The 18,805-nt window shown below is 43.4% G+C and overlaps 1 protein-coding gene and 1 long non-coding RNA gene across 6 annotated transcripts; one reads left to right on the plus strand and one right to left on the minus strand.

Moving 5' to 3' along the window:
• Window positions 1-1,299: 1,299 nt before the first annotated feature.
• LOC145879875 (uncharacterized) lies at window positions 1,300-11,550 on the minus strand. Its single transcript, XR_014392719.1, has 2 exons — window positions 11,416-11,550; window positions 1,300-1,722 (listed from the first exon to the last, which is right to left on the minus strand). It is a non-coding gene; the product is annotated as an uncharacterized LOC145879875 (long non-coding RNA).
• LOC106607846 (zinc finger protein 512) lies at window positions 10,724-18,770 on the plus strand. 5 transcript variants are annotated; one of them, XM_082976912.1, is made up of 15 exons: window positions 10,724-11,646; window positions 11,830-11,989; window positions 12,252-12,307; window positions 13,584-13,642; window positions 13,741-14,063; window positions 14,168-14,773; window positions 14,993-15,117; window positions 15,213-15,299; window positions 15,378-15,476; window positions 15,677-15,844; window positions 16,113-16,307; window positions 16,416-16,517; window positions 16,604-16,666; window positions 16,868-16,966; window positions 17,123-18,770. In XM_082976912.1, exons 2-15 carry the CDS (start codon window positions 11,857-11,859, stop codon window positions 17,546-17,548), a joined length of 2,541 nt encoding a protein of 846 aa, XP_082833038.1. In that variant the 5' UTR covers window positions 10,724-11,646; window positions 11,830-11,856; the 3' UTR covers window positions 17,549-18,770. The 5 variants fall into 5 exon arrangements, with proteins under 5 accessions (XP_082833038.1, XP_082833037.1, XP_082833039.1 ...); XM_082976911.1 differs by having other exon boundaries at window positions 10,724-11,333; XM_082976913.1 differs by having other exon boundaries at window positions 10,724-11,107.
• Window positions 18,771-18,805: the final 35 nt, after the last annotated feature.

Consider the following 18,805-nt stretch of genomic DNA (forward strand, 5'->3'; position numbering starts at 1 on the left):
AGACCTGGCTCGCAGTCGGCGATCCAATTCATCCCAAAGGTGTTCAATTTGGGTTGAGCTCTGGGCTCTGTGCAGGCCAGTCAAGTTCTTCCACACCGATCTCGACAAACCATTTCTGTATGGACCTCACTTTGTGCACGGGGGCATTGTCATGCTGAAACAGGAAAGGGCCTTCCAAACTAAGGTGCTTAGCCCGAACCATGAAAACAGCCCCAGAACATTATTCCTCCTCCACCAAAATGTACAGTTGCCTCTATGCATAGGTAGTGTTCTCCTGGCATCCGCCAAACCCAGATTGTGGGTGGTTAAACGTGATTCATCACTCCAGAGAACACGTTTCCACTGCTCCAGAGTCTAATGGCAGCGAGCTTTACACCACTCCAGCCGACGCTTGGCATTACCCATGGGGATCTTAGGCTTGTGTGTGGCTGCTCGGCCATGGAAACCCTTTTTATGAAGCTCCCTGTGAACAGTTATTTTGCTGACCTTGCTTCCAGAGAGTTTGAAACTCGGTAGTGAGTGTTGCAACCGAGGAGACATAATTTTGACACACTTCAGCACTGGCAGTCCCGTTCTGTGAGCATAACAGCACTTACAGTTGACCAGGGCACCTCTATCAGGGCAGAAATATGACAAACTGACTTGTTGGAAAGGTAGCATCCTATGACGGTGCCATGTTGAAAGTCACTGAGCTCTTCAGTAAGGCCATTCTAGTGCCAATGTTTGTCTATGGAGATTGCATGGCTGGGGGCTCGATTCTATACACCTATCAGCAACGGGTGTGGCTAAAATAGCCAAATCCACTCATTTGAAGGGGTGTCCATATATTTTTGTATATATAGTGTACATATTTGCACCCACAACTATTTTCACCAGGTCATGCTTTTTAGCCATGGCCAAATCATTGAAACCAAGCCCAAACTCTTATCCAAAAGGAGCCTGCCATTTGCTTTCGATTGGCCATGGAGGCTGAGAGAAATCAGTAAGTGCTCACGCTACCACAGTAAACTTCTGAGGGTATTTGATGACTTTGGTAAGTAATAAAGCATGTGTTTGGGAATGAGAAATGAGAAAGTGGTGGATGTGGTTTTGCAACTGAAGTCAAAGTCTGCTTTCACATATTCTGTTTACAGTGTGTTTTTCTTTGAGGCATCAACATTGATCCCCCATGACAGTTTTCTTCAATTATAAGAGCATGTAGATTAAGATTAAAATCACTTCATTGGTCAATTGCACACAAGCAACCTCTCCGAAAGACACACATACATACAGTACCAGTCAAAAATGTTGACACACCTACTCATTCAAGGGTTTTTCTTTATTTTTACTATTATCTGCATTGTAGAATAATACTGACGACATCTAAAATATGAAATAACACATATGGAATCATGTAGTAACCAAGAAAGTGTTATATGTTTTATATTTGAGATTCTTCAAAGTAGCCACCCTTTGCCTTGATGACAGCTTTGCACACTCCTGGCATTCTCTCAACCAGCTTCACCTTGAATGCTTTTCCAACAGTCTTGAAGGCGTTCCCACATATGCTGAGCACTTGTTGTCTGCTTTTCCTTCACTCTACGGTCCAACTCATCCCAAACCATCTCATTTGTGTTGAGGTCGGGTGATTGTGGAGGCCAGGTCATCTGATGCAGCACTCCATCACTCTCCATATTGGTCAAATTGCCCTTACACAGCCTGGAGGTGTGTTGGGTCATTGTCCTGTTGAAAAACAAATGATAGTCCCACTAAGCGCAAACCAGATGGGATGGTGTATTGCTGCAGAATGCTGTAGTAGCCATGCTGGTTATGTGTACCTTGAATTCTAAATAAATCACTGACAGGGTCACCAGAAAAGCAACCCAACACCATCACATCACCTCCCCATGCTTCATGGTGGGAACCACACATGCGGAGATCACCTGTTCACCTACTCTGCGTCTCAAAAAGACACGGGGGTTGGAATCAGAAATCTCTAATTTGTGCTCATCAGACCAAAGTACAGATTTACACCACATTTACATTTACGTCATTTAGCGTCATTTACAAATTGGTGGATTCACCTTATGATATCCAGTGGAACAACCACTTACAATAGTGCATCTATATCTTTTTTTGGGGGGGGGGGTTAGAAGGATTGCTTTATCCTATCCCAGGTATTCCTTAAAGAGGTGGGGTTTCAGGTGTCTACTGTATATTGCTCGTGTCTAATGTATATTGCTCGTGTTTCTTGGCCCAAACAAGTCTCTTCTTATTATTGGTGTCCTTTAGTAGTGGTTTATTTGCAGCAATTTGACCATGAAGGCCTGATTCACGCAGTCTCCTCTGAACAGTTGATGTGTCTGTTACTTGAACTCTTGAAGCATTTATTTGGGCTGCAATTTCTGAGGCTGCTAACTAATGAACTTATCCTCCGCAGCAGAGGTAACTCTGGGTCCTTCTTTGATGTGGCGGTCCTCATGAGAGCCAATTTTATCATAGCGCTTGATAGTTTTTGCTGCTTTACTTTAAGAAATTCTTCAAAGTTCTTCAAGTACTGTTATTTTTCACTGTCTTTTTACTGTTGTTTTTATTTCTTTACTTACCTATTGTTCACCTAATACCTTTTTTGCACTGTTGGTTAGAGCCTGTAAGTAAGCATTTCACTGTAAGGTCTACACCTGTTGTATTCGGCGCACGTGACAAATAAACTTTGATTTGATTTGAAATGTTCCGCATTGACTGACCTTCATGTCTTAAAGTTTTGATGGACTGTTGTTTCTCTTTGCGTATTTGCATATGGACTTGGTATTTAACCAAATAGGGCTATCTTCTGTATACCACCCCTACCTTGTCACAACACAACTGACTGGCTAAAACGCATTTACAAGGAAAGAAATTCCACAAACTAACTTTTAACAAGGTACACCTGTTAATTGAAATGCATTCCAGGTGACTACCTCATGAATCTGATTGAGAGAATGCCAAGAGTGTGCAAAGCTGTCATCAAGGCAAAGGGTGACACTATATTGAAGAATATAAATATAAAATATATTTTGATTTGTTTAACACTTTTTTGGGGTTACTACATGATTCCATATTTGTTATTTCATAGTTCATAGCTTCAGTGTAGCAAATAGTAAAAATAAAGATAACCCCTTGAATGAGTACGTGTGTCCAAAATGTTGACTGGTACTGAACACAGATTCTTGGAGAGGTGCTTGGGGCTGCCACACTGGATGCCATTGTTGTAGGGGGGTTAAGTGCCTTGTTCAAGGGCACAATGGCAGGCAGATTTTTGATTGATTTTTTTTCCCAATCAGACCCGGGATTTGAACTGGCAATCCTCCGGGTTGCTGGCTCGCCTTTCTAACTGCTAGGCTACCTGCCACACATACCGTAGATATTGAACATATGCTGTATATATGGGATTGGCATCTGGCCCCCCTTTTAAAGGCCCTCGGTTGAATTTCCCAGTCAGGGACTCATCTAATTTTTCCGAATAGAATAGTAGAATACACAAGGTGCAATTTCGAAATGTGGTTGTCCACTAGCAGTTTTTCTCTTGTTATGTCAGTCACTGATAGTCACTCAATTAGCCCATGTCAGCTAAAAAAATTTTGATTGGTAAGTTAGTCTAATGGCCAGCTATCTAAACTTGTAGTAATCATGGTCAAATTACCGACCGGGTGCGCTCCCATTGATTTTGTTAGTCACTCTCACTCATGGCAATTTTTTATTAAGCGCATGGTCAGGGGGCCGTAACATAATTACAAATGATTTGTAGACTGCAAATTGACCATAAGAAGCCCAAACATATTTAATATTTGACTAAAACATAATCATTTCAAACCTTGCCTACAAACCTTGGTTACGGATAAATCTCTATATTATGCTTGGGATTACTTTGGAACAGTTTTCCCAAATTAAAATCACTGTGAGCTGATTTGCTGGTGTTTTTACAGTCTTATGTCCCCCCCCAAAAAATGTAAATACCCCTGGGCAGTGGCAATTTTAGCATGTAAATCTTGGTGGAGCAAAAACATTTTTAAAAGTGGGATGCATGCCAGCAAAGCCACTACACAACACTAAACAATACATTAATTGCACTATTATGTTGACAAACGGTGCCCTTAAACTGTTGGTGCCTACATAAAGCTGTCCCAACAGCAGAGTCCCAACAGTAGTTCCAACACCTTACCACTGCTACACCTGGCTATCAGCGGAGCCTTGTCTGGCAGCAAAACAATTAATTCAGCCTCATTTACTGCCTTTTAAAAAACATAGCTGATATTGCTGACTTGCTTAAACAAATGTGGTTACTACTGACAATTGAGATGTACAAACTATGGCATAAGGGGACGACAAGCGGATAAGAGGCAATCCGTAATTTCGATTAAGACATTAATGAGCGAGCTAGGACAGACATAGTCAATATAACAGACATAGTCAATATAACACTTTTGAAATGTACAGCGACAGAATTCAGAACATGGGCCGTTCTTACAGTGTTCTCCCTGTACACCAAGTCAGAACCGTAGGATAAATAAAGGGGGCATATAAACAGACAATGAAAGCTCTTACAATATTTGATGATTACATTTCTCAAAATAAAATAAAATGCAAAATGGCATAGCAGTGCAGACGTTGTTTGTCGTTCTCCGTGTACACTCACCGTCACCCAACGTGATATGGATCTGATATTTTTAGACCTTATAGCCAGAACCTCCATCAGAAGCTAGTCATCAGAAGCTAACTAGCTACCAGCTATTTAGTCATTGTTAGCCACTGCTAGCGGCCTTTCCCTTTAGCACAGATGACTGCCACTTTTAGCCTGGTTTTTCTCCACTACAACACCGGATACCTGCTGTAAGCCCTGGACCATTACTCCGGCTAGCTAGCTGCTACCGAGTTGCCCATCTCCCGGCCTGCTCAGTGGACCCAATAATCACTCGGCTACACAGCTGATGCCTCCCGGACTCTTCACTAACACGGCTAGAATCCACTACATAACCGGATTCTTGCCGTAAGTTCTGAACCTTTGCATCAGATCATCGCAGCTAGCTAGCGACTACCGAGTGGCTATAGTGGCTAACGCCCTTGTCCCAAAGCTAGCACCAGTTGCCTCGAGTCAGGCGCATCTCCCGGCTAGCAAACAAAATTACTCCAGCTACAATACCTCTTTTGCCAACTGGCCTGGTCCCTTTGTCGACACGGAGCCCCGCCGATTCCATCACGACTGATCTGCCGATGTAACTCCATCTGTTGTGCCCTCAACCGGCCTTTGCCGGACCTCAGTGAAGACGCTTCTACTAGTCCCGGCCTGCTAACTTTTTTGAACGCCGTTTCTCCCTCTTCCTAGCATAGTAATGACTACCTAGCGGCTTCCCTGTTTCATCTATTGCTGTTCGCTCGACCCTATGATCACTTGGCTACATAGCTGATGACTCAACTCAGGCCCTGTGTGAAGTTAACTGACCCTCTCTGCCCATTCATCGCCATTTTACCTGTTGTTGTTGTCTTAGCTGATTAGCTGTTGTTGTCTTACCCGTTGTTGTCTTAGCTAGCTCTCCCAATGAACACTTGTGATTGCTTTATGCCTCGCTTTATGTCTCTCTCTCTGTCGATGTGCCTTATATACTGTTGTTTAGGATAGTTATCATTGTTTTAGTTACTGTGGAGCCCCTAGCCCAACTCAACATGCCTCAGATTCCTCTTTTGTCCCACCTCCCACACATGTGGTTACCTCACCCAGCATAACTAGTGCGTCCAGAGATGCACACTCTTATCGTCACTCAATGCCTGGGCTTACCTCCACTGTACCTGCACCCTACCATACCCCTGTCTGTACATTATGCCCTGAATCTATCCTACCACGCCCAGAAATCTGCTCCTTTTATTCTCTGTCCCCAATGCACTAGACGACCAGATTTGATAGCCTATAGCCGTACCCTCATCCTACTCCTCCTCTGTTCCTCGGGTGATGTAGAGATTAACCCAGGCCCTGTGTGTCCCAAGGCGCTCTCATTTGTTGACTTCTGTAACCGTAAAAGCCTTGGTTTCATACATGTTAACATCGGAAGCCTCCTCCCTAAGTATGTTTTACTCACTGCTTTAGCACACTCCGCCAACCCTAATGTCCTAGCCGTGTCTGAATCCTGGCTTTGGAAGGCCACCAAAAATTTTGAGATTTCCATCTCTGACTACAACATTTTCCATCAAGATAGAACTGCCAAAGGGGGAGGAGTTGCAATCTACTGCAGAGATAGCCTGCAGAGTTCTGTCATATTTTCCAGGTCTATGCCCAAACAGTTTGAGCTTCTAATTTTAAAAATTAATCTCTCCAGAAATAAGTCTCTCACTGTTGCCGACTGTTAGACCCCACTCAGCTCCCAGCTGTGCCCTGGACACCATATGTGAATTGATTGCCCCCCATCTCTATTCAGAGTTTGTTCTGTTAGGTGACCTAAACTGGGATATGCTTAACACCCCGGCCGTCCTACAATCTAAACTAGATTCCCTCAATCTCACACAAATTATCAAGGAACCCACCAGGTACAACCCTAAATCAATAAACATGGGCACCCTCATAGATATTATACTGACCAACCTGCCCTCCAAATACACCTCTGCTGTTTTCAATCAGGATCTCAGCGATCACTGCCTCATTGCCTGCATCCGCTATGGGTCCGCGGTCAAACGAACACCCCTCATCACTGTCAAACGCTCCCTAAAACACTTCTGCGAGCAGGCCTTTCTAATCGACCTGGCCGGGTATCCTGGAAACATATTGACCTCATCCCGTCAGTAGAGGATGCCTGGTCGTTCTTTAAAAGTAATTTCCTCACCATCTTAAACAAGCATGCCCCTTTCAAAAAATGTAGAACTAAGAACAGATATAGCCCTTAGTTCACTCCAGACCTGACTGCCCTCGACCAGCACAAAAACATCCTGTTGCAGACCGCACTAGCATCGATTAGTCCCCGCGATATGCAACTTTTCAGGGAAGTCAGGAACCAATACACGCAGTCAGTTAGGAAAGCAAAGACTAGCTTTTTCAAACAGAAATTGGCATCTTGTAGCTCTAACTCCAAAAGGTTTTGGGACACTGTAAAGTCCATGGAGAATAAAATCACCTCCTCCCAGCTGCCCACTGCACTGAGGCTAGGAAACACTGTCACCACCGATAAATCCACGATAATCGAGAATTTCAATAAGCATTTCTCTACGGCTGGCCATGCTTTCCTCCTGGCTACCCCAACCCCGGTCAACAGCTCCGCACCCCCTGCAGCTACTTGCCCTGCAATTTCTTGCCCAAGCCTCCCCAGCTTCACCTTCACCCAAATCCAGATAGCAGATATTCTGAGCTGCAAAACCTGGACACGTACAAATCAGCTGTGCTAGACAATCTGGACCCTCTCTTTCTAAAATGATCTGCCACCATTGTTGCAACCCCTGTTACCAGTCTGTTCAACCTCTCTTTCATATCGTCCGAGATTCCTAAAGATTGGAAAGCTGCTGCGGTCATTCCCCTCTTCAAAGGGGGTGACACTCTAGACCCAAACTGTTACAGACCTATATCCATCCTGACCTGCCTTTCTAACGTCTTCGAAAGCCAAGTTAACAAACAGATCACTGACCATTTCGAATCCCACCGTAACTTCTCCGCTGTGCAATCCGGTTTCCGAGCTGGTCATGGGTGCACGTCAGCCACGCTCAAGGTACTAAATGATATCATAACCACCATCGATAAAAGACAGTACTGTGCAGCTGTATTCATCGACCTGGCCAAGGCTTTTGACTCTATCAATCATCGTAATCTTATCAGCAGACTCAACAGCCTTGGTTTCTCAAATGACTGCCTCGCCTGGTTCACCAACTACTTTTCAGATAGAGTTCAGTGTGTCAAATCGGAGGGCCTGTTGTCCGGACCTCTGGCAGTCTCTGTGGGGGTACCACAGGGTTCAATTCTCGGGCCGACTCTTTTCTCTATACATCAATGATGTCGCTCTTGCTGCGGCTGGTGATTCCTTGATCCACCTCTACGCAGACGACACCATTCTGTATACATCTGACCCTACTTTGGAAACTGTGTTAACAAGTCTCCAAACAAGCTTCAATACAACACTCCTTCCGTGGCCTCCAACTGCTTTTAAATGCTAGTAAAACTAAATGCATGCTCTTCAACCGATCGCTGCCTGCACCCGCCCGCCCAACTAGCATCACTACTCTGGATGGTTCTGACTTAGAATATGTTGACAACTACAAATACCTAGGTGTTTGGCTAGACTGTAAACTCTCCTTCCAGACTCATATTAAACATCTCCGATCCAAAATTAAATCCAGAATCGGCTTCCTATTTCGCAACAAAGCCTCCTTCACTCACGCTGCCGAACATACCCTCGTAAAACTGACTATCTTACCGATCCTCGACTTCGGCAATGTCATTTACAAAATAGCCTCCAACACTCTACTCAGCAAACTGGATGCAGTCTATCACAGTGCCATCTGTTTTGTCACCAAAGCACCATATACCACCCACCTCCCACCACTGCGACCTGTATGCTCTCGTCGGCTGGCCCTTGCTACATATTCGTCGCCAGACCCACTGTCTCCAGGTCATCTATAAGTCTTTGCTAGGTAAAGCTCCGCCTTATGTCAGCTCACTGGTCACCATAACAACACCCACCCGTAGCACGCTCTCCAGAAGGTATATCTCACTGGTCATCCCCAAAGCCAACTCCTCTTTGGCCGCCTTTCCTTCCAGTTCTCTGCTGCCAATGACTGGAATGAATTGCAAAAGTCGCTGAAGTTGGAGACTCCCTCACTAACTTTAAGCATCAGCTATCTGAGCAGCTTACCAATCGCTGCAGCTGTACACAGCCCATCTGTAAATAGCCCATCCAACTACCTATCTCATCCCCATATTGTTTTTATTAACTTTTTGCTCTTTTGCACACCAGTATTTCTACTTGCACATCATCATCTGCACATCTATCACCCCAGTGTTAATTTGCTAATTTGTAATTACTTCGCTACTATGACCTATTTTTTGCCTTACCTCCTTACGCCATTTGCACACACTGTATATAGACTTTTTCTATTGTGTTATTGACTGTACATTTGTTTATTCCATATGTAACTCTGTGTTGTTGTTTGTGTTACATTGCTTTGCTTTATCTTGGCCAGGTCGCAGTTGTAAATGAGAATGTGTTCTTATTTACAATGAATTCTTATTTACAATGACGGCCTACTCCGGTCAAACCCAGACAACTCTGGGCCAATTGTGCACCGCCCTATGGGACTCCCAATCACGGCCAGATGTGATACGGCCTGGATTCAAACGAGGTACTATAGTGATGCCGTTTGCACCGAGATGCAGTGCCTTAGACCGCTACACCACTCGGGAGCCCAAAATGTTGAATTTGCGATTTCCAACTTGTGTAATGTTTATGTCCAATGGCAGATGAACACTGATATGTTTTATCTATAATTTCTCTTCATTTTTTCTCTTCATATAACAAGGATTAAAAAGGATTTGCCAGTAGATTGTAAACTTGATTCATGGTGATGACTGCTACCTATGATTTTGAAAGTATGATGTTGACATGATCAGTCCAATCAAAGCTACTGTAGATATAACGTGATTTGACGTCATTTTATCTGTGGCCAATGACCTTGAGCCTTCTTGGATGGGCACTTCTAATGTAACCCTTTGGCAGCACCCAGGGGGCTTGAATTTTCGAGCTCTACCATTAGACTTGGGATTGACGTAGTGTCCCCATGAGTAACAGAACACTGAGCCGATCACGGCGTAACGCTCCGTATTTTCTGCTGGCTTGCCCCACCACCACCACAGAAAGGTGAGCTAGGCTGAAACACCTGCATTTTGGAGCTCCCTTACTCATGAAAACAAAAAAGAGACCATGTTTGTATTCGGCTTTATTAACTCAATGATATATATCTTTTTTTTCTTTTTTTTTTTACATTGTTTGCAAAGTGATATGTGACACGTTTAATGCCAAAATAACACGCAAAACAGGCAAGCTAAAAATGTGGGGCTCTGCTGCACCTGCCCTGAATGACAGGTCGCCACTGCCCCTGGGCTAAATTCGTCCTGCAGGCGCCAGTTGGGGAACCATGTCTTAGAGATACTGGACTTGATGAGAAGGGAATTTTTTTTTATGGGAGGTTCTCTTCTGCGCTGTTCAACCAATCCAGTAAATGTGGAGGAGGCTTTAAGATGGATGTTGCCTTGGTCGTGTTCGAGAGAATACAATCAACTGCAGGCAACTGCTGACTGATAAACAAATCACCTTGCATCATAAATAAAGACTCATTATTATTTGTAGATCAGTCAGTCAGTCATAATCTACCTAACCCCTACATTGGGGTTTTGAGCCTCTCGAAGACGGTCAATTTTGACGTCCAAAACCGGAAGGCGCGTCACAGGCTTTCTTTCCATTTCCCCTGAAAACCGGAACATACGGTTGTTGTGGACTCGGCCCGACTCCGCAGAGGCTATAGTCATAGATATAACAATGAGCCAGATGTTTCATTTTATATATAATGCTGAAGCATCCGGTTGGCGTTTCCACTCACCACCAAATATGGTGATAAGAGGAAGCTCAGTAGCCGGCAGTGGGAGAAGATGGAGCGAGATGGATTTTGCTAATTTTCTCATTGATGAAACATTTGATCTCAATACAGTTTTCTTCAATACAGTTTTCTGTTTTCAAAACTAGAATGTCTTACGAACAGAATGGACAAAGTTTTGTAGACTTGACCCTTTGCCTAAGTTTTAAAAAAAATGCCTTGTTTAGGATTGCAAGGGCGAGTTGACGTATTGCACATGCGCGCTTCAAATAGTAACTGTTCCCTAACGGAAATATGCAAACACGTGCTAAAACGCGCCAATAGGATCTCGCTAGCTCGTGCTTGTCTCTGCCCACCTCATTGCTTGTTCTGCCCACTATGATTAATTTGCTCCCGGTGGAAACGGCAGGCTGTGGTCTATCTTGGGTTAGTTATAAAAAAATCTTTGCTCCAGTCGTGGTGAATAAGATGGGAATCTCATTTGTTGTCTCCGCAAAGAGGGCGTTTCGGGAATGAAGTAATCTCGCGTAGGGTATGGAATATAGATAATTGATAATGTACTGTTTATCTAGTCAATATTTTTCACAAGTAGATAGCCTATTGAAAATTTCAGTTTAGCCATTTGATGGTCTCTCTATTCAAATAACCGAGTCGATGCAAAGACTTGTTAGGCGGGTCGTTGTCGGGGAAAATGACAGGGAGGAATGGCAGCTAACCTTGCTAATGGGAGTGTACTGTACGGGTAGACATTTCACAATGTAAGTGTATCAAACAAAATCAGTAGGTGGCCATTGTAGCCAAGTTGTTTGAGCGCATGTAGTGCACGGTTATAATGCTTACATTGTATCAGCATCCAGAGTGTAGATTTGCTGCAAGGCAAGCGTTTCCCTTTTTTTGTATGGCTATCCGTGGTGGACAATGATGGTGGCTGGGACTCCGATCACACACTGTTACTGCTACACTGCTCGAGTAGGCTACAATGTTGCACTGCTGAGCTAAATCAAACAGAATCAAGGAGTTCATATTACCTTTGGATTAACACACGGGCTAATACTGTGTTCAAAAGGGTTGGTATGCCACGTCATTTTTATTCAATGTGCACGTCAAAATACAGTGGCCTACTACCAGAATAGATGTTCTCCAGACTAAATAATATTGAAGCCCTTTTGACAATTATGTGATAGGGATTATGTATTTTGCATGCACTATATGTCTTTGAATAATTCAGACCTGGTGTTGTGTTATGTGTTGCAGTACTGATTGGTGAGGTCTGCTGCAATTATGGATGACCACCATCATCACCACCATCATCATCAACTTCATCATCACACACAGGGAAGCATGTCACCATCATATGTTCCAAGGAAGAGGAAGGCTTCACAGCCAAAACAAAAAAGTGGTGTGCCACTACCAGGTAAATGTCACTAAATGATCACTAGATGTTTGACAAATTGTCAGTTTACTGAGCAAACTTTAGAGCTAAATGACATGCTAAATGACATTCTGTCCAAGTCTGTCTCTGGCCAGTTGCAATTGCAAATGTCTTTAATCTGGATTATTATTGCCTGTGTAGTCTCCATTTATGTATTCCATGCATATTGTCTAGGAAACTCTCTTTTAATAGTGTTTTGTCGGAAAAGAGATGAACTAATGAAAATGTACCCATTATCCAACAGCTATCCAGAGGATGTCAGATATGAGTGTGATGAGTATGATTGGTGCTCCACCTAAGGTAAGAATAAATACCCTAGTCAAAACATCCTATTGGATTAGTCATTTTTTCAACAGAATCCTATAGGATTTTGTGTCACCTCTATCAGAATCCTATTGGACTACTTTTTCCCCTTTGGAAAACAAAATCAATCCTATTGGATCCTATAGGTTTTTGATAAATCTTGTAGGATTTTGTCAACCCAATCAGAAGCCTATTATAAAAAATAAAAAAATCTTAATTGAACCCATTAAATTATAGTTTGATGTAATTTGTTCCAGTACTATACTACAACATTAAGTACAACATTTTTGTTGATCGGAAACAACAGTTCTATATTAAATTTGGTTTTATTCACCACCACAATATGGGAGTGATTCAAGGCTGCAAGTTCAATTGCAGTATGACCACCAGTACAGTACACCTTTTTCAAAAAATAACTCACTTGAGTTATTTGATTTGATTCTTATTCACTCAACTTCCTGTCTTTGAATTTGACATTACAATATGACATACAATGCTATATACAGTTTTACAATAACACAAGATTTTAGGGAGTTTTCCCCTTATAATGCACAGCATCTTTACATTGCTTATATGCAATTAAAAAGTAGTAAAAAGATTTTAGGTACAGTAACATTTACATTTTAGTCATTTAGCAGATGCTCTTATCCAGAGTGACTTACAATAGTCATACTGGTACCTTGTGGGAATCAAACCCACAACCCTGGCTTTGCAAGTGCCACGCTCTACATGGGGCACAAAGATATGAGCATTTCTTTAATTTGATATATAATAGTCAGCTATGCATACAAAACAGAGAATGTTCCCTTTACGTCTTTATGTTGGGAGAGGAAAGGAAAAACAAACATTAAAGGGGACCCCCCCCAAACTCCTTCGCCCCCAGGGTTGTACCTTTTATTGCGATTCCGTAGTCCCAAATATATTGCTCACCATATGACTGCTGCAGAGGGACGAGAGAGTGCCATGAGAAAATTTGTTTTCAGCACTTTTATTTCCATGACTGATCTAAACTAGTTGACTCCCTATTTTAAAAAGGAGATGGCGAACAAGCTATGAATGAGCTGGAGGGTCGGTGCTCCATATGTTAAGCAGCCAAGTTAGCTATAGTGTAAATCAAATATAGCCAAGTTTTGAGGCACATAGTCAAGTCATTAAGCACATCTACATCAACGTACAGTATGATGGTCCTTATTGCAGTTTTCACAATACAACCATGTAAGGTACTGTAGGACACTGGATATCTGCTTTACAGTTCTCTAATTGAATATTATAGAATGATGACCCCCATGCCCAGGTGACTCAAAAAATGAAAAGAACATATGGCAGAAAAAGGTAAATGAGTTTCCTTCTTTTTTTTTTATTGTCCATTTCTATCAATTGTCCCACCCATCAGTGTAATGAAATCAACTCCTACCTTTTCAATCCTCTAGGTATGAGGATCTGCAGAATGTCTCCCTGGGCTCTGGTGTGGAGGATTCAACCAGCGAGACGTCCTGCTGCTCCGTGGTGTCTTCCAGCCTGGCTGTAGCCAACGGGGAGCTGCCTCCCCCTCCACCTCCCTCTGCCAGACTGCCTCACAGGCTGGTGGCTAAAGACTGTTGGCCCAACCAGGCTCCAGACACAGGCAGGGCCCAGGGCCGGGGTCAGGAACCACCTCCACCCTCCGATTTTGCCATGAAGAAAATGCGGAGAGTTGAGGTGGACAACGGAGCACCTTCTGTTCCAAATTTCCCTCCGGAAGTGAGACACACAGGTAGCTATTGTATCTTGCAACCATCAATCTCTTCTTTTATGACCCTTTCTCTTACATACAGGTATTCAAGTTTTAGTTCATGCTGAATGTTTCCTTTGATGCAGTTCCAGTTCCTGTTGGAGGTGGACATGTCCATAGTCATGTCCATAGCGGTCACTCAGTCGGAGGTGGACATGTCCATAGTCATGTCCAAAGTGGTCACTCGGTTGGAGGTGGACATGTCCATAGTCATGTCCAAAGTGGTCACTCGGTTGGAGGTGGACATGTCCATAGCCATGTCCAAAGTGGTCACTCGGTTGGAGGTGGACATGTCCATAGCCATGTCCAAATTGGTCACTCGGTCGGAGGTGGACATGTCCATAGCCACATCCACAGCGGTCACTTGCATGGAGGTGGACATGTCCATAGCTATGTCCAAAGCGATCACTCGGTTGGAGGTGGACATGTCCAAAGCGGTCACTCGATTGGAGGTGGACATGTCCAGTGCAATCACTCAATTGGATGTGGACATCTCCAGAGCAGTTACCCTATTGGAGGTGGACTTGTCCAGAGTAGTTACTCTGTTGTAGGTGGACATGTCCATAGCAGTCACTCTATTGGAGGTGTAGCTATCCAGAGCAGTCACAGTCACCCAGCAGAGCCAACCGAGGAAGAGAAATCTAAAGTCTTCACCTTCACAACCAAGAAAGAACCTCCTGTCTACCCCCCAGGTGAGAGGACAAAGGAAATAAAATGTCACCATTGATACAATCTCTGGCAACACTTTAGTTGTTGATCATATACTTGTGTAATAACACTGTAATTACTCTAGTAAAAATGTATTAGCATGATGTTACGCAAATCTTTGAGAATTGCATAGTAATGGAGTAGGGATTGTTCCTTATCCTACGTTTAATAATAAAAAAAACTCTACTTCCTATGTGGAACAGGAAGTCAAGAGGAGAAGTGGCAGCTGATGATCCTGGGGAAAGGGCGAGTCACGTGCCCCAAGTGTAAAAGTGTGAGCAGGAAGACTGTGGAGGGACTGAAGAAACATATGGAGAACTGCCGAGTGGTGAGTCTGCACCATCCTCACAATAACAGCCTCCCATGTTGCACTCACATTGGTTCAACTGAATTTCAAAAACTAAACGAATATGTTCTTTGTAGAATCCCTTCACGTGTCAGCAATGCGGGAAACAACTGAAATCTTCCACTGGAATGAAGTACCACATCATGGCAGACCACAATAACCTGGTAAGGCCATTCTCCCATCTGAAGCTGGTTTTGGTGTGTTTAATGTTGACATTGGTTTTAACCGTCATATTTTGCCAGCCCTCGCCAGATGACATAAATGGCCTGGATGACCAGTCCATGAAGGAAAAACTGAGGAAGGTGCTGAAACGGATGGGCAAATTAAAATGCTCAAAAGAGGTATGATTCCTTGCTGGCGTCTGTACCTGAAATTCTAGTACAGATTTCACCTTAACCCATTGTTGGTAGTCTTCCTAGGCAGATGGGTTGCCTCCCACAATAACAATGTTCTAATAGGTCTGAGATTTCCGAGACTACATTATGAGTGCAGAGGATCTAAAGATTTGTTCCATTCTAAAGGACTGTATGTTACATTATAGGGCTGTACTGGTAGTTTCACCAGCATCATGGGTTACCTGTACCACATGAAGAAGTGTGGGAAGGAGGAGTCTGAGCTGGAGAAGCTGCTTCTCAACTGCCAACACTGTGGCAAGGTCTACAAGTCTAAGGCAGGCCTGGAGTACCACCTCAAGTCAGAGCACACACCAGTGAGTTTTCCATTGCGCTGCCTTAACAGTATATACTTCTCCACTAATAAGACAGTTGGTCTTTCAAGGTTACAATTCACTGGGAGATGTTCCATCACACAACATGCCATTGTGCATACAATCTGTAGCAGTTACATCCTTGCAACTTCAATGTCACAAATTGTTCTCATTCTCCCAGAAGACCCCCTTCCTTTGAGTCTCTTTTTAGTCTAATTTGAGCTTTGCTTGAGTGGGAGATGATAGACAGTTGTCTCCTTCTCCCCCGCAGGTGCCCCAGAATGCGGAGGAGGATGAGGTGAAGGCCCAGAGAGAGCCCAACCCTGAGAGGACACCCAGCGGCCGGGTCAAACGCATGTCAGCCCAGGTGGCTGTTTTCCACCTACAAGAGATTGCTAATGACGAGCTGGCTAAGGAGTGGCCCAAGAGGAAGGTCATCGGGGACCTGGTCCCTGACGATAAGAAGGTGAGGGATCTTCAACACTAAGATGGTCCTAGAGCTGTGCTCATGTATCTATTCCTGTGTAAACATTGACCTCCAGATGAAACATTATTTTTCTCTTGGGTTCCACAGCTGAGATATGCACGCCCAGGGCTGCCTGCCTTCAGTCAGGAGGTCCTTCGGAAGTGGAAAAATGAAGTGAAGCTGCAAAAGAAAGTGCAGTGCCCAAACCTGGTACAACCCATATGTTTCTAAATGATCTTTCATCCCACATTGCCTATAGTAGAGATTTGACTGAGAAACTTTCTGGTTTCCCTCAGGGCTGTGGCTCGGTCTACACCAGCGTGTCTGGACTGAAGGCTCACCTTGGGCTCTGTGGAAGGGTAACGGAATAGATTTCCTCACACTGCTCCCCTCTCTTTCACTTCCAAGTACTGCAACGTATCCAGAATACAGTGAAAATGATTCAGCTGAAACCGAGTCAATTCTTACATTTTTATTTTAGCATTCAAACCTAATTTTAGCAGAAATGTAACCCGTTATTAAGCATCTAATTCAACCAAATGTTGTCTCTGTCGATGCAGGGGGACTTTGAAGCAGGGAAATATAAATGCCTGATCTGTAAGAAAGAGTTCAACTCTGAGAGTGGGGTGAAGTACCACATCAACTCTGTCCACTCCCAGGTCAGAAATTCATTTAGGACTTTTCACCACCTTGATGACCTACTCTATCATATGAATTTATCATTTGTTGCCATATGAATACAGTATTGCAAAAATACATTGTAGTGATTTTTGGTGGCACACAATACTCATTTCCTTTGTCCTGTGTTTTCTTAGGACTGGTTTGCGGTGACCTCAAAATCCAAGAACTTTAAGGTTCTGAAGGCCAAGCCCAAGGAGAACAGCACCGTGGACGACCCCATTGTCCAGCACCAGACCCTCCATGTCTTCACCCCTGTCCTGGAGCCCTGGCAGGACATGCAGATGGGACCTCCACCAGCGGTGCCCGAGCCAGCCCTGCAGGCCAACCCTGAGGCAGCAGAGAGAAAGAGGAGGGGGAAGGGGAGAGGGAAGGAGAAGGACTGCTATGACTTCACTGGCAGTGACCACTCCAGCAGTAGCAGCAGCGGCACCTCCAGCAGCGAATCAGAGACAGAGGAGCTTGATGGCCAGAGACACGACGTTGACCAATGGGCACTGCAGAGACCCAGTATCATCGAGACCCACCCCGATGTCGCCAAGCAACCCAGAAGCAACCCCTAGTTCGTCCGGTCACCTGACTTCAGATCAGGGGTCTGTTCAGGAGGGTGCAACGTTACAGAACATTCAGATAGAAATGCATTGTGCATATTGGTCCTGGGATGTGTAGTCTGTGTGTTTCAACTGTAACTATGAGGTCATCTTAGCCAACGTTTAATGTGTTTTATTATTTTAATACGTTTGATAACTCTTGTTTTGTTTTCTGACATGCTTACTTAGACTAATCTTTTAACCCCTATTCTGACAAGTGCTTATGTGTTGGCTTGTGCTCCTCGATTCAGACTGTGCCTAGTGTATGGATCTATTATTTCATACAACTCCTTTATTCTACCTTACATGTTATCAGACCTCTTCTTTACAATGCGTATTTAACCAATAGCATGTGGTGTTAATGTAGTGTGAATTTTATATATTGCATAGTGATATGATAACACAGGATACATTTGAGATACAGTGGTTGTCAGTTCTAGTTGTCAGTGATGTTTTTTAACGCTGCATTGTTTGTTGATGTACACAGTCCAGATGGAAATAGGTGCAGTTGTCATTTAATTTACTTCCTGTGTGGCCCTGTACTGTTTCTGCAGATGTATGAATGTATTTTGTTTATTCTTCTGTTGATATTTCTGTCAGTGCACCTCTGTTCAAGCTAGGTTTTGAGTAGATTCATATCTATTTTATTTAGTATTGAATAATGAACTGGCCCTTGGACATTTTAAGTGATTAATACATGATGTTAATGAAAGGTTTACTCTATTTGATGCCTTTTAAAATCGACTAAGATAAGTTAGACAACCAATGTCTTTCAGTTCAAAGGTTCTGCTCAGGTCCATGATTCCTGTGACCAAAACAAGAGGCATTACGCATGCACTTTTATATTGAATGGAATGAAGTGCTCAGTCTAACGATAGGCATTCCCATAACCTAACCTTGTGAAGGGTGACAAGTGTGCCCTAATTTATGTCTGGCATTAGACTGCTTCTTGAGATTGCGTTCAGTCTTCACTGTTTTGAACCAACGGTTGTTTGTCAAAAAATGAAAGGTATTACACTTCAATTCCACATTTGTGTACATTTGTATTAATGGAAAATCTATTATTTCAAGTTTTAGAAAACAAAATGCATTATACCTTTTTTTAGAAGTACTGTAGGCCTAATTCGCTGCTATTTTTAACTACCAGGAGTGTTCGCTATATCAACAGGTGAAATAAAATATTAACATAATGCTACTCATTTTCGCCCTTCTTGCCTTACACAGTAAACA

The sequence above is a fragment of the Salmo salar genome, chromosome 06 (genome assembly GCF_965601325.2).
Source record: "Salmo salar chromosome 06, fSalSal1, whole genome shotgun sequence".
NCBI lineage: Eukaryota > Metazoa > Chordata > Actinopteri > Salmoniformes > Salmonidae > Salmo > Salmo salar.

Coding starts and splice junctions, on each gene's coding strand:
- LOC106607846 (XM_082976912.1), top strand. CDS start 11,857: ATGGATGACCACCATCATCACCACCATCATCATCAACTTCATCATCAC. Junction 14,064..14,167: donor TCCGGAAGTGAGACACACAG/GTAGCTATTGTA, acceptor CCTTTGATGCAG/TTCCAGTTCCTGTTGGAGGT. Junction 15,300..15,377: donor TGGCAGACCACAATAACCTG/GTAAGGCCATTC, acceptor ATATTTTGCCAG/CCCTCGCCAGATGACATAAA.